The following is a 13,376-nucleotide window of genomic DNA, read 5'->3' on the forward strand; positions in this document are numbered from 1 at the left end:
CCCGCAACTCTATCTCAGCTTCCCTCTCCTCCCTTGGATGGCTTCCATTTCACTCTCAACTTAAATTTCACTTTCTCTGACTTGTCTTCAAATCTCTCCATGGACTTGCTCTCCCTACCTCTCCTCCTTCCTCTCTTTGTACACTCCCTCCTGCTCCCTTTGTTCAGCTGATCACTTCCTTCTGATTCTGCCTCGGTCCCCTTGTGCCCCCTCCGGTTTCCGCTCCTTCCCTCTCTCAATTCTTCTATTCCTACTTTCTCCTCATTACGCACCTCCCTTAAATCTCTCCTTCTCCACCCCGCCTTGAAACTCCCTCCCCTTCTTGCTCCCCCTCCTTGCTCCCCCTTCTTTCTTTCCCCTTCCCTCGATTCCCTCCACTCCCTACTACCTCACTCTCACCCTTTTCCCTCTCTCCTCCCCTCCTCTCCCTCACATTCCCACTCCTTCTCTTCCTATTCCCTCCAGTTTAATTGCTCTTCTTACTGGTTTGATTGCTTCATACTGTAATTTGCTTCTACCGTTACATTGTTTGTTTTTTGTATCAAGTTGTTCAATTGTGCAGCGCTTTGGCGTAAAGGGCTATATAAACTAATAAATACAAATACAAGTGTCTAAACAATGCGGCACCTCGCTTCTTAATAGACCGGATCAATAGAAAGCCATCCCTCCGACCTACCAGAACTGCCTACACTAAACTGCCTGACAGTCCCTACTTTCAAAATGACCGAAGTTGGCGGCAAAAGCTTCCCAGTTAAAGCTGCCCAACTCTGGAACTCCCTTCCCCCTTCTCTTAGAGTGGACCAAATCTATGCCAACTTTAGACTGAACATTATCAACTGGTTCAAAGAAAATGACTACTAACACTAACATGGCCCTTTCGCCTCTCTTACTGCCCTGTTAAACTTATATGGCTCACTCTCTCGCCTACCCAATTGTGTATAGATATACTGTATATAGCTACTGTACTTCTGTAATACACTGTCTCCTATAACCATGCATTTGTTAATTTATATCCTGTAACTTATGCACTGTCTACTTTACTTCTCTGCTTGTCACTATCATTTAACTGTATTTTTCATTGTATTTTTGTCACTGCTATCTAATTGTACTTTCCTTGTATTTCTGTACGGCATTGTCTTGTTGAGCCCCTCGTGTAAGTTCTCTGTTCCGGCGAGGTTGGATATTATTTTTGGTTCTCGGGCTGAGGGGGGAGAAACTGCCATTTTGGGTGCTTAATCCACTCGCAGAGCCGGGAGCTTGGAGCCGCGGTGTTAACAGTGCGTGGCCATCTTGGAATCCGCAAGAAGTAGGTTTTGAGGGTGACTACCATTTTTAGGAGACCCAGGGGAAACAGAGGAGAGTTTGGTCCAGAGGGGCAGTGTGCGTGCAGGGGATGCTAATGCTGCGAGACCTTGATTCAATGGTCTCTCCGATTTTGTTAATTTTTTTAATAAATGTGTTGATTCCATTGTATTTTTCCTGAGTTGCTGGTACCTCGGGGTCAGATGAGGGATTGTTACAATGCTTTACTACTTTAAAGAGAGCTTTGCTCCTTGTTGGAAGCACATTTTACCTTGGTAATCAGAATCCTATGGTTTGCGCAGAGAGATTTGAGGTTGGTGAGGTCTCCCGCGTTATGTTTTTTTTACCACCTTTTCAAATGGATTGTGTCCTACCACGTATTCCTTATCTTTGATATTCCCATATCCAGATTGCTGCTCTGTAATTTTTTTTCAGTAGATGGCACTGTGCGTCGACGTCTGCTGAGTCGAAGTCCCTTGGAGGCCTCAGTCCTGATGATATCATCACAGGTATAAGTAGTCACGTGCAGCGTCCATTGCTCGGTTTGGTTTTTCCTTCATGAGCTTCAGGAACGTAACACTCGGTTCAGTGAAGAAATCGAAGAACTTCAAATTTTTTCAGTGACAAATCCTTCAATCGAGATGGCCTCTTCATCGGCTCCATCTACGCCCCGATCTGGGTTAAAAAAAAAAATGCAGCGATTGTGGGGAAAAGATGTCCTTGACATACCTGCACAGGGGTCTGTCTGTGGTGCCAGAGCATCCTTGCTCAGAGTGCAAAAAGTGTTTGTTGATGACAGTGAAAGCCTTAAAGGTGCGCAGAGGAAAGTTGGAGAGAGGTAAGCCCCAAAATTCCATTACGTCTACCAAAAGCACCTCAAATGAGTCGAGACCGTCGTCCCCTCGATGTAAAAAACACTCCCGTTCACGATCTCGGAGCGGATCGCATCATTCATCCGCTTCGAGGCATAGTAAGAAAAGGCGTCATAGATCGCCTTCCAGTTCATCCTCCAGTTCACCGCAGAGAGTTACATGTCCCATCAAGCACAGCTCCCCGGTTCACTGGGAGGAATTTTGTAAAAAGATGGTAAAGGTGTTCGAGGACGCGGCCTTGCCCCCCTCGGAGACACCTAGAGGCGATGCCCCAGGAGAAAAACCTGGTAAACATTAGAGACGTGAGTCTTCGGCCTCAGCAAGACATACTCCACGAGCATGAAAAACCCTTGAGTCGAGGAAAAGCCTCTGTGACGTACAAGACATTGTCACTGTCGACTCAGATGTCGAAGCCGAAGACTGCATCATCGATGCCCTCAGCGACTCCGCCGAAGGAGAGGTCATTGACACCTCGAACGTTGACGCCAATCGGTTCAATGCCCTAGACGACTTCATCAAAGACGTTGATGTCAGTCGATTCTATCGACAACCTAAAAGCCAATCACAATTCCATCGAGGCCAATAAAGTCCACGTCGACGATTACTAGTATATCTCCTCCTGTAGTGCCTGCCATTGTCCCTTCATTGGAAAAAAGTTCTATACCTCTGTCCCATTCAGATTAATTTAAACTTTATCCTCAATTTATGAGGAGGGAGAGGATTCTGATGCAGAAAGACTCTTTGGTCTGGAGTGTGGGAGGCCTTCCATACCAGAAGAACTGGTCTCAGAAGAGGCCAGATTGAAAGACCTGCAGGACTCCTTGCAGAAAGCAAGCGGGATTGAGACTTCCCCAGAGGTTGATTTTTAGTAAGTCTGAACCAGGGGATCATGCAGAAAGTAATTACATGACACTTATGAATAGGGTGATCTAGGCCCACACCTGTATACAAGCAAGATGACCTTATCGACATACTTGATAAGGGATCACAAGACGATCCCATCGTCCCCTTTCACAAGGCCTTACAAAAGAAAATGTCTACCAACTGGGAAACGCCAGAGGTGATCCCTGCAGTCAGCAAAAAAACTGACAGCAAAATGTAGAGCATCAGCTGAAGATCCTCTATACTTGTCAAAACATGCAACCCCGGAAAGCTTAGTTGTTCAAGCTGCAACTTCTTCAGGAAAACAGACTGCATACCCTACAATCCTGCAGGATTGTGATGATAAAAAGTTTGATGCCATGGCCAAGAAAGTTTTCTCGGCATGCAGCATGGCCTTAAAGTCTGCTAATCCAACATGCACGCTGGCAAGATTTAGCCACACCCTTTGAGGAGTGTGCTTCAATGGTGGCTGACAATCTCCCTGAAGGGGAGGAGAGAGACTGTTTCTTGAACATCATCAAGGACGGAAAGGACGCTATGTGTGTCCCTCCAGACCGCTCTCGACTCTGTTGACAGCATCAGCAGAGCCATGGCAGCTAGTACAACAATTCGCAGATGTGCATGGTTGCAGAAGTCTGGATTTGCTCCTGATGTACAATTCAGACTTCTGAATATGCCCTTTGACGGCATGCAGCTATTTGCAACTTCTCCCAACTGTCATCAGCTTTCTTACCAAACATCCGATGTGGCAGCCAAATCCCTTGGAGCTGCGATAAGACAAACTCTGAACCGCCTAACGGGTGCGCCCTGGAGGGGTAGGTCCTTTCGCTGCTATTCCGCATTCGGAAAAGGCAGCGGACGTTTAGCTCAAAGAGGTCAGAGACCTTTCCCCCGTGGTGGACGGTATAAAGGTAATAAGACCGCAACAGTTGCTTTACCCTCCGCATCAGCTGCGCCAAAACCTCTGTCTCACATCACAAAACATCAGTAGGAGGCAGGTTAACTCAACATCTGACAGAATGGTAAGCTATTACTTCAGATGCTTGGGCATTGGAAACACTTGCCCAGGGTTACTGCCTGCCTTTCCTACGCACGCCTCAGTCATCCACCGGGGAACAATTCTTTGATGTTTTCAGACCCGCTCCTTATGTAGGAAATCGTGGCTCTGCTAGAGAAACGTGCTTTAGAACCTGTACCTGCAGCGGAGAGGAACAAAGGTTGGTACACCCCATATTTTCTAATTCCGAAAAAGGACGGAGAAATGAGACCTATCTTTGACTTGCGAGAATTGAACAAGTTCCTCAGGAAAAACCAGTTCAAGATGGTTACGCTTTCTCAGATCCTTCAGGCCCTCCAACTTCAGGATTGGTTGGTATCTGTGGACTTTCAGGATGCTTACTGTCATATGCGCATACATCTCAAGCACAGAAAGAACCTGAGGTTCGCCATTGGGAAATCACACAATCAGTTTCGGGTTCTGCCATTTGGGCTAAACTCCGCCCAAGGGTTTTCACCAAGCTAAAGTTGGTTGTGGCAGCAAGTCTCGGGAGAGGGGGATTCACGTCTACCCCGACCTAGACTATTGGTTAATCAGGGCAGGTTCCCCGGAACAAGCTCTGGATCATCTAAAGTGTTTGCCACTCCCTCCACAAGCTGGGCTTCTCCCTCAACTTCAAGAAATCCCACATGATACCATCACAAAAACTCCAGTTTATTAGAGCAGTCTTGGACACAACCCTGCGAAAAGCCTCACCACCAGAGGAGAGGGCTCAAAACATTCAGATGGTGAGGAAATTCCAAAATGACCAATATCTTTCAGCCTTTTTTTTTTTTGTGGTTGCCCGGCCTGATGGCATCCTGCTCCTTTTGGTGCCACAGGCCCGTGTGAGAATGAGATCTCTACAGTGGGCTCTCAAGACCCAGTGGTCACAGTTCTCAGGAAAGATGTCGGATCTCCTTCATATTCCGAACAATCCCACTGGACCTTCAGAGGTGGGCCTGTCGGGAAAACATCTTGAAAGGAGAACATGTTTGGCAACCATGGCCGGAGATAACAGTAGTGACGAGCGCCTCATTGATGGGGTGGGGAGCTCATACCAGCGATTTGACCATCAGCGATCATTGGTCTCCATCAGAGTCCAAACTACATATCAACCTTTTGAAGCTGAGAGCAATCAGACTGGCGCTAAAGGCTTTCCTGCTGTCTGTACGGGGAAAGAATGTCCTGATAAAGAGCCTCTCTATCGGTAGTGCACGTAGCCGGTGAGAAGAATACAACGGCGGACGCTCTGAGCAGGTAGTGTGCAGTCGTCCACGAGTGGTAACTAGCTCAGGAAGTCCTTCAAGAGATCTTCGCCCTTTGGGGAACCCCTCAAGTGGATCTGTTTGCAACGAATGCCAACAGGAAGTGCGAGCTGTACTGCTCCGGGGAATTTCCCCCAAGAGGAGCTCTAGGGGAAGCGTTTGTGGTGGACTGGGTATTTCTACTCCTCTACGAGTTTCCTCCAGTCCCCATCATTCCCCATGTAATAAGGAGGTTCAGGAAAACCCTGATCCTAATTGGCCTGGATTGGGCCAGGAGAACGTGGTACCCGGACCTTGTAGACATGTCAATCTGTCCTCCGATTTGTCTTCCACAGAGAGGATCTACTCTCGCAAGAGGGTCAGGTTCTCCATCCGGATATCAGGACTCTCAGCCTTCACGCACTATTTCTTGAAAGGCAGAGGTACAAAGATTGGGACCTCCCGGACGACTTAATGGAGGTGTTGCTTTCGGCCAGAAGGCCTGCAACCAAATCCTAATGCCACTGCCGTTGGAACAAGTTCTGCAGCTGGTGTAGGGACAAGAATGTTAACCCTTTCTCATGTAATACACCAGTGGTGTTATCTTTCCTTTTACACATAGAAAATTTAGGACTCCAGGTCGGCACAATTAAGGGTTACCTGGCAGCGCTGTCCATCTTCAAGCGCACTAATGAGGAACCCTCATACTTTAAAATGCCTTTGGTAATTACATTTTTGAAGGGGTTGACCAATGTTTACCCCCAACTCATATTCAAGTTCCCTTATGGGACTTACATTTAGTCTTAAAATCTAATGGGTACTCCTTTTGAACCCCTTCACTCATTCCCGTTGAGATTTCTTACCCTCACAACTGTCTTTTTGGGGCGGCAATAACGTCGGCCCAAAGGATGAGTGTTACAGGCTTTATTCTGCAAACCTCCTCACACTGTCTTTCATAAGGATAAAGTCGTTAAGCAAGTGAAGCCTAATTTCCTCCCAAAGGTTGTTTCGGAATTTCATATCACTCAAAAAATAACCTTGCCTTCCTTTTATCATCCTCCTCATCCGGGGAAAGAGGAAGAAAGACTGCACAGACTGGACCCAAAGCGTGCTTTGAGTTTCTATATTAGCAGACAAGCAAAACTAAGACAAACTGACCAATTGTTTGTGGGATACACAGGTCATAAGCTGGGCCTAGCCATTACCAAGCAAACCATTTCTAGATGTATCATTCGAACTATTGTAGAATGTTACAAATTGTTAGGTAAAGACCCTACAGAGCATCCGATGGCTCATTCAACCAAGGGTATTGCAGCTTCGACAGCTCTTCAGAGGGGAGTTCCAGTAAGACATTTGCGCAGCTGCCACATGGTCGTCTACACACACCTTTACAAGATTCTATAGCTTTGATTCCTCCTCTAGCCAAGAAACTAATTTCGGGAAGGCAGTATTGCATTCTGTGCATACTTAAAGAATTAAATTTGTACTCCCTTCTCCTACATATTACTGCTTTGGGAGTCTATCAATTATAAGGAATACGTGGGAGGACACAATCCAATCGAAGAACAATTTACTTACCCATGGTATTCCTCATCAACCTTCCCATGCTTCCCCGCATTCAAACTTCCCTTGTAATTGCAGTCTGCGCTCTCTCAAGGGTAGTAACCGTCTCATCCTGGACAATGTCTAACACTCCAAAACAGAACTGAGGAACGGACGCTGCGACTACTTATACATGTGACTACGCATACATGTGATGACATCGAGACCGATGCCTCCGAGGGACATCGACTTGGCATACATTGACGCGCAGCGCCCTCTACTGAAAAAAAAAATTCTGAAGCAGCAAGCTGGATATGGGAATATCAAAGAAAAGGAATAGAAGACATGGCAGAAAAGATAAGTGACATACTGAATATCCATTTACCGGCAGCCCCGCAGAAATACTTATTTGGAGACATTGGAAAGGCCTCAATTAAGACCCGTAGGCTGTTTGCGGTGGCGGGAGAGGTTGCCAAGAGGCAAATACTCCTGAAATGGAAGTCTAGCTCGGCCCCCACAGTCCAAACATGGCTTAGACATCTGGCTCTCACGCAGGAAAGCGAGGAGATGTACGTGCAAGGGATACAACCGCACTCCAGACCCAAAGACCTATGGGCCCCAATGAGAACCTACCTACAAGCCCAGGCATCAAGCTCGGACGAAGAAGACAACTAGAAAGGCTCAATTAGTGATAAGCTGTGTAATTCCCAATTTACAAAACCGCTTAAAGTATTATCCACCCAAATGTTTGAAAACATTATGTCTGTTTATTGTCAAACTGCCATGCTAGAATTAAATAAAGGTTTAAAAAAAGAAAAGGAATAGGTGCAAGTAACATCCAGTCGAAAGAACGTTACCATGGGTAAGTGACTTGTTCTCTAGGGCTCTGAGCGTTTGTTGCAGGCTAGCTCAGGATTGTACCATGGGGCAGAAGGTTTGGGCTTTGGCCGGCTGGATTAAAAGGGGGTATGAGTGTACACCAGTTCATAGCAGAGTTGCTGAATAATTTCAGGAGGCCTGAGGCATTCCCTGTGGTGGGGGAGTCTGCAAAGTTGGCTTCCAGCTGATTGACCAGGATGCTTTTGAATGAGCGGTTTTGAGTGAGTGGGTGTTTAGCCGGACCTTTGAGAGCCGTAGTCGAGTGGGTGATAGATAATTTATGGTGGCATGGTCAGACTAGTCAATTGGGTTAGGGACTACACAGGTGATGCAGGGGGATGATGTGAAGACTAAGCCTAGGGGGTTGCCTTTGTTGTGCGTGGGCAGAGCGCAATTTGCTTAAGGTCCATGGAAGCGGTCTGTGCAAAAAGCATGCTTTGAGTCTGACAGCCTGTGACTCAGGGATGTTAAAATCACCAAGAAAGATATTACTAGCTTATACTAGTTTGGCAGAGGAGCGTAAGTTGTAGATGACTGCACACGTCACGCCTGTGAGGTGGTCTGTAGATGGGGTGTAAGGTGATCGGTTCCTTCCGAGATAGAGGGAACTGGCAGTCGAGTGATTCAAATGAGCTTTTTATGGGAGAGGGGCTGATGGAGCATGGCCAATCGCTCCATCCTTCCTTCCGAAGGTAGTCTGCGATGTCCATCTCGCTCAAAAGATCTATCTTCCTTTGGTTTCTCCTCCACCTCATCGTTCCATGTGAGAGGAACATTTCCATCGGCTGGACCCGGTGCGGGTCATTGGCTACTAAGACTTTTGGACGAGAAAGGCCAGCAAAGATGACCAGCTTTTCGTTGGTTATGCTGTTGCCATTCTGGCAGGGCTGTGATTAAACATACCCTATTAAGGTGGATCATTCTTTGCATCTCTGATTACTATTATCTGGCTGGTAATGAGGTGCCTGACTGTCTCTGGGCACATTCCACCAGAGAACGGGCTGCCAGCTCTGCTCTGCAACGTGGCGTCTCAGTTCTGGACATTGGCCAAGTGGCTACATGAGCTTCTTTGCCCACGTTTCTTTAACATTACTGCTTGGCTTCTCCTTCTGGTCGTGGTGCATGTTTTTTCTGGTATAGTTGGTGTCCTTGCTATTGTCCCTCCTCAATGTCTACAAATATTGCTATAGGAGTAATTCTAAGTCTAGTAATCCGTGGGAGGAAAAAATCCATTTAAAGAACAAATTGCTTGCCTCTTAGTAATTTTCATTCTCATGGATGTTCCACCCACAGATTTCTCATCACCCTCCCCTTCCCCCCCCCCCCCACTCCTTCCTGGTAGATAGCTAGTACACCTTGGCTCTGCGGTCCATCAGCAGCAGAGTGCTAGGGACAAAGGGTGGGCCCTAAGTTCATGGTTTCTCTAGGTATACAGGCCTCCGACATCTGGCGTGGGGTGCATGGAGGTGTTGGGCGGAGTCGCACTGCTGCTCCTGGTGGCAGAATACTTTCAAAAGAGAAGCTGCAATGGGAGGCGGATGTCATCGATGAGAATCTTTAATGTGATAATATTTTTGAGGGCCTTCATCCACTACTTTAAAGGTTTACCTGGCCACTTTGGTCATCCCACTAGGAGTGACCAGATTAACACAATGTATTTAAGTCTTTTGTGAAGCTGAACTGGACTCCAGTATTTGCACAAAGCGATTTTCATTTTTTTGTTCTGTTCAACTAACAATTCAATTGATTCCACTAAAGACCTACATAAACTGGGTACTATTTTGCTATAGAGTTAATACCCATCACCACAAATAATGTTTCATCTACATTTTGACATTAAATGTTTTAAAGCCTTTTTCATTTTTCTTTAAGGCCACCTCCAGCAAAGAAAATGAAGTTATTTGGTTTTAAAGAGGACCCATTTGTTTTCCTTTCTGAAGAGGACCCATTGTTTCCACCAATTCTGTAAGTTTATAATAAGCTTTTTGAACAGCCTTTTCCTGTTTCACTCAGTTTGCTTTACAATTGGTTTCACAATGTTTTTATCTTTCTTTTACAACCATTAAAAGAAATTAACAAGTGGGGACTTAAGCACTTTGATTTCAAATACATGCAATTTTTGATCTGAAAAGGCATATATCTACTGGTACAACTGCAACCACTCAGTTTTTTGGAACATGCATTTATCATAGTATAGCTCCATTCTACTGTGACGCTTAGTAAATGTAGATTACTAATGTTGGCATGCAAGGTTTAGTTAGATCGTCGATTTGGCTAATATACAGCAGATTTGAATCGTTACACCAAAATCATTCCTCATTATTATGAATCCAATCCTCATAATTGGATAAATATGATCAGAAATGTCATCTCTTTTGGGCGACATACTGGAGGTAACATTGTTCAGTAAACCCCTTCTTGTATATTACAACAAATCCTATTGGTTATCCATCTTTCATTCTTAGGACAGGGGCCCTTATCCCAGCTCATAGCAATTGTACATCTAGCAAACGGAGAGGGCAATGATGGGAATTTGCTTTTTCTCCAGCATGGGGTCTTGGTGGATTCACATGCTCCTGAATATTCCCAGTTGTCAAGCTGAAAATCCTCCGTCGTGTTAAAGCAGTTTCGCTTTAAGGCTAAAACTGCTTTTTGCTGCTTCAACCTATTGCTATCACTTTGGGTCGTACTGCCCTAGCCATTGACCTTGTTTCACACCTGGCGGCCATCTTCAGATTTCTACTGCACTTTTTCATGTTGGGAGTCCACATGTTGCCCTTCTGTGACTTTCCCTATTTTTGAGAGTCTCAAATTCTTTGTTCTTTAGTCACTGTGTGACTACAGGTGGCAGGGACCCCTTTGCCAGACGAGATCCAACTCATCATCTGATCGCCAGACCGTGTGAGGCCGCAGGCCAAAGCTTGGGTCTTCCACACACACCACGAGCAAAAGCATCCACAGGGCCTGTGCGAAATGCGGCCTGAAAAACATCTTGGTTGAAGATCATCATCGCAAATGCATTTAGTGTTTGCATCCAGACCACGATGCAGACACATGTCCCAACTGCCAGTCCTTCTCCAAGATGCGGAAAGACCGCCATATAAGGTTAGTGGCATGTATTGAGGAAGGGAGGGCATCTGACTGCCTCTGTGCGCAGTCATGCCCCATCCATGGTCAGTAGGCCCAAAGAGGAAGCTCCCTCTGGCAAAAGGTTGTGCTCCTTTTGAGTTCACTGGGCGAAGATACTAAAAAAGGCTGTCATCCCACGCTCCGACATTGATGGGCACCTTGGCTGCGGAACCCCTCTCTAATAGGCACAGTTTGTCGACCGCCCCGTCGACTTGTCTACCACCGACGGCCAGGTCCCGTCTGCGAGAAAATCATTGACACCAGCTGCGAAGCATAATGCTTCATCATGGACCTAGTTGACGACCTGGCCGCGGCTACACCGTAGACTACCTCGTCCACAAAGGCTGCTACCGCGTCGAAGGGCTCGTCCACCACAGTCACTGTTTCCATGACTACTACTGCCACTCTGAGTGGCCCTGCCATCTAGGTTTCAATTGGATGTACTGGCACCAGCCCTGTAATTGGCGGCACCATTATCTGTGCCAAAGACCCTGGTGATTGCCTACTTTCCTAGTTTGGAGAAATGCATCTGGCTCTTGCATTCCTCCATAGACACGGCAAGGCCACACCACGCTTCACTCTGTCTCTGTTGTTGCCTCCCAGAGTGTTAGCCCCAATCCCAGTGATTCAGTCCTCCAGAGGAGGACCTACCAGAGGAACTAGACTCTGACCAAGAAGGCGGTCAGGGACAATCTAATTCCATTCTGCCCGTACCTTAGCAACTGTTTAAATCTTGAATAATGTTGAACTTGTAATGAACAGCTAACAATAGAAGAATTAGTATACAATTCTTAGTATAGTAAGTATATGTAGAGCATCAATGCATCCACATGTGAGGTACATAAAAGGGAAACTCTATGAAGGAGGGAACAAATACTATGAATAGAAAATGAAACTAGGATTCCACACAATCATTAAAAATAAAAATGGTATAATCTAGCTAGGGCCTGCTTCTAATTCCATTTATGTGCATCAGCAGCTCAGGCCAAACGCTGAAGGAAAATAACTTAAGACCATAGTACACCATTAAAGTCTACTAATTTTAAGGGTGCAGAAGTAGAACTCTGACGGAGTTGTCATGGTGGTTGGCATAAACCTTTATTCAAGTGAGAAAATGAAGAGAACCCCATCTTGCCCTAAGCATCCAAAATGCAAATTAACAAGGGGGGTCCTGGGAGTCCATCTGCCAGACATTAGTCCTGGTTCCGAGAGACTTACACAGACTCTTTAGCTCACCATCTTTCACAGAGAAGAAATATCCCAAACATATCAGTCTTTGTCCTGCCCTGGAGCAGTCCAGCACCGAAATGCTAGGCAATTCTCCTCTGAACAAGAGTACCAACAGAAACCCCAGACACGTGTTTCGGTCTGGTTGGACCTCATCAGTAGGGTGGATCTGTGCCTCTCTAAGAATAGTGAGCAAGGGGTCCACGTCTGGATTACCCTAGTAACTTGGGGTGAGACCCAAAGTTACTTAACCAACCAAAATAACTAATGTGCCTGCCAGGATGTCCGAAGCAAAAAGTCAAATGTCAGGATTATAGCTCTGTCCTTCACACTCCAAGTTAAACTAAAAAAAGAGGGTTTCCTAAACCATTGGATTTTCCCCCTTGCTCTGCACTAAAAGACAGTTAAGGGTTTATTAGTTCCTCAAGTGTTGGGGCAATGTCTCCCTTCTTCACCCTTCCTGAGGCTTCTAATATAGTTAATCAACTGCTGGTGGATGTCTCCCTTCCCCAGCCTCGTTCAGACATATATCAAAGTTCAGCAATTGGTGGGAAATGCCTCAGTTCCTCAACTGCCCTGTCTCAGGCTTGGTTGACAGACCTGATTTCCTCCTACAAGGCACTGTGACTAAGAAGAGTGGCTTGAATGCTCCTCCAAGCTGTATAGGATCCCTGACCCTGGTTGGCAGACCTGGTTTCTGGCACTATCGGATCTTGTAGTTCCAAACACAGACTTGGTTTACTCATTTGCCAAGTACTGTCTTCTGTATTTCTCTCAGATCTCTTTATGGTTTCTCTTGTGACAGCCCTTGGTCGCCTTCCCTCCAAGATTGATCACCTACATCTGAAGGGTGTGAGACTGTTGCCCATTTCTGAAATACATGCTTTAAATATTTTAAAACATGTACTTGAGTAACAATTTCATCTCTTTATAAATCAAGTTATTGAATGGGTGAGAAGGAATATGAGAATTCACAGGGACTGATCTGTTTTTTTTACAATTTGCCTGCGTTTAATTTATCACTTGAAATTTTACTTTAAATAATAATTTTTTGCACTTATTAGCGTGACACTAGATTAAGGGTTCTCTTGCTGCCCTCTTCCAATGGATTGTCCTCCCACGTATTCCTCATCTATGAGATCTCCTATAACCAGACTAGTAGAAACTCTGATCATAATTATCACACTGGATGTCAAAAATGTTTAATTATTTCCATCTTCTTTTCTGTTTCTTCCTCTCCCTTGTGTTTAACATATATCT

The 13,376-nt window shown here is 45.7% G+C and overlaps 1 protein-coding gene across 1 annotated transcript in view; it reads left to right on the forward strand.

Moving 5' to 3' along the window:
- NSUN2 (NOP2/Sun RNA methyltransferase 2) overlaps window positions 1-13,376 on the forward strand; it is a 1,120,965-nt gene that overhangs the window by 850,434 nt on the left and 257,155 nt on the right. The window contains exon 14 of the mRNA XM_069613723.1: window positions 9,633-9,725. Coding sequence (XP_069469824.1) covers window positions 9,633-9,725 — 93 coding nt within the window. The remainder of the gene's footprint in view (window positions 1-9,632; window positions 9,726-13,376) is intronic.

This window comes from Ambystoma mexicanum, chromosome 5p (assembly GCF_040938575.1).
Source record: "Ambystoma mexicanum isolate Mex_15411 chromosome 5p, UKY_AmexF1_1, whole genome shotgun sequence".
Taxonomy (NCBI): Eukaryota; Metazoa; Chordata; class Amphibia; order Caudata; family Ambystomatidae; genus Ambystoma; species Ambystoma mexicanum.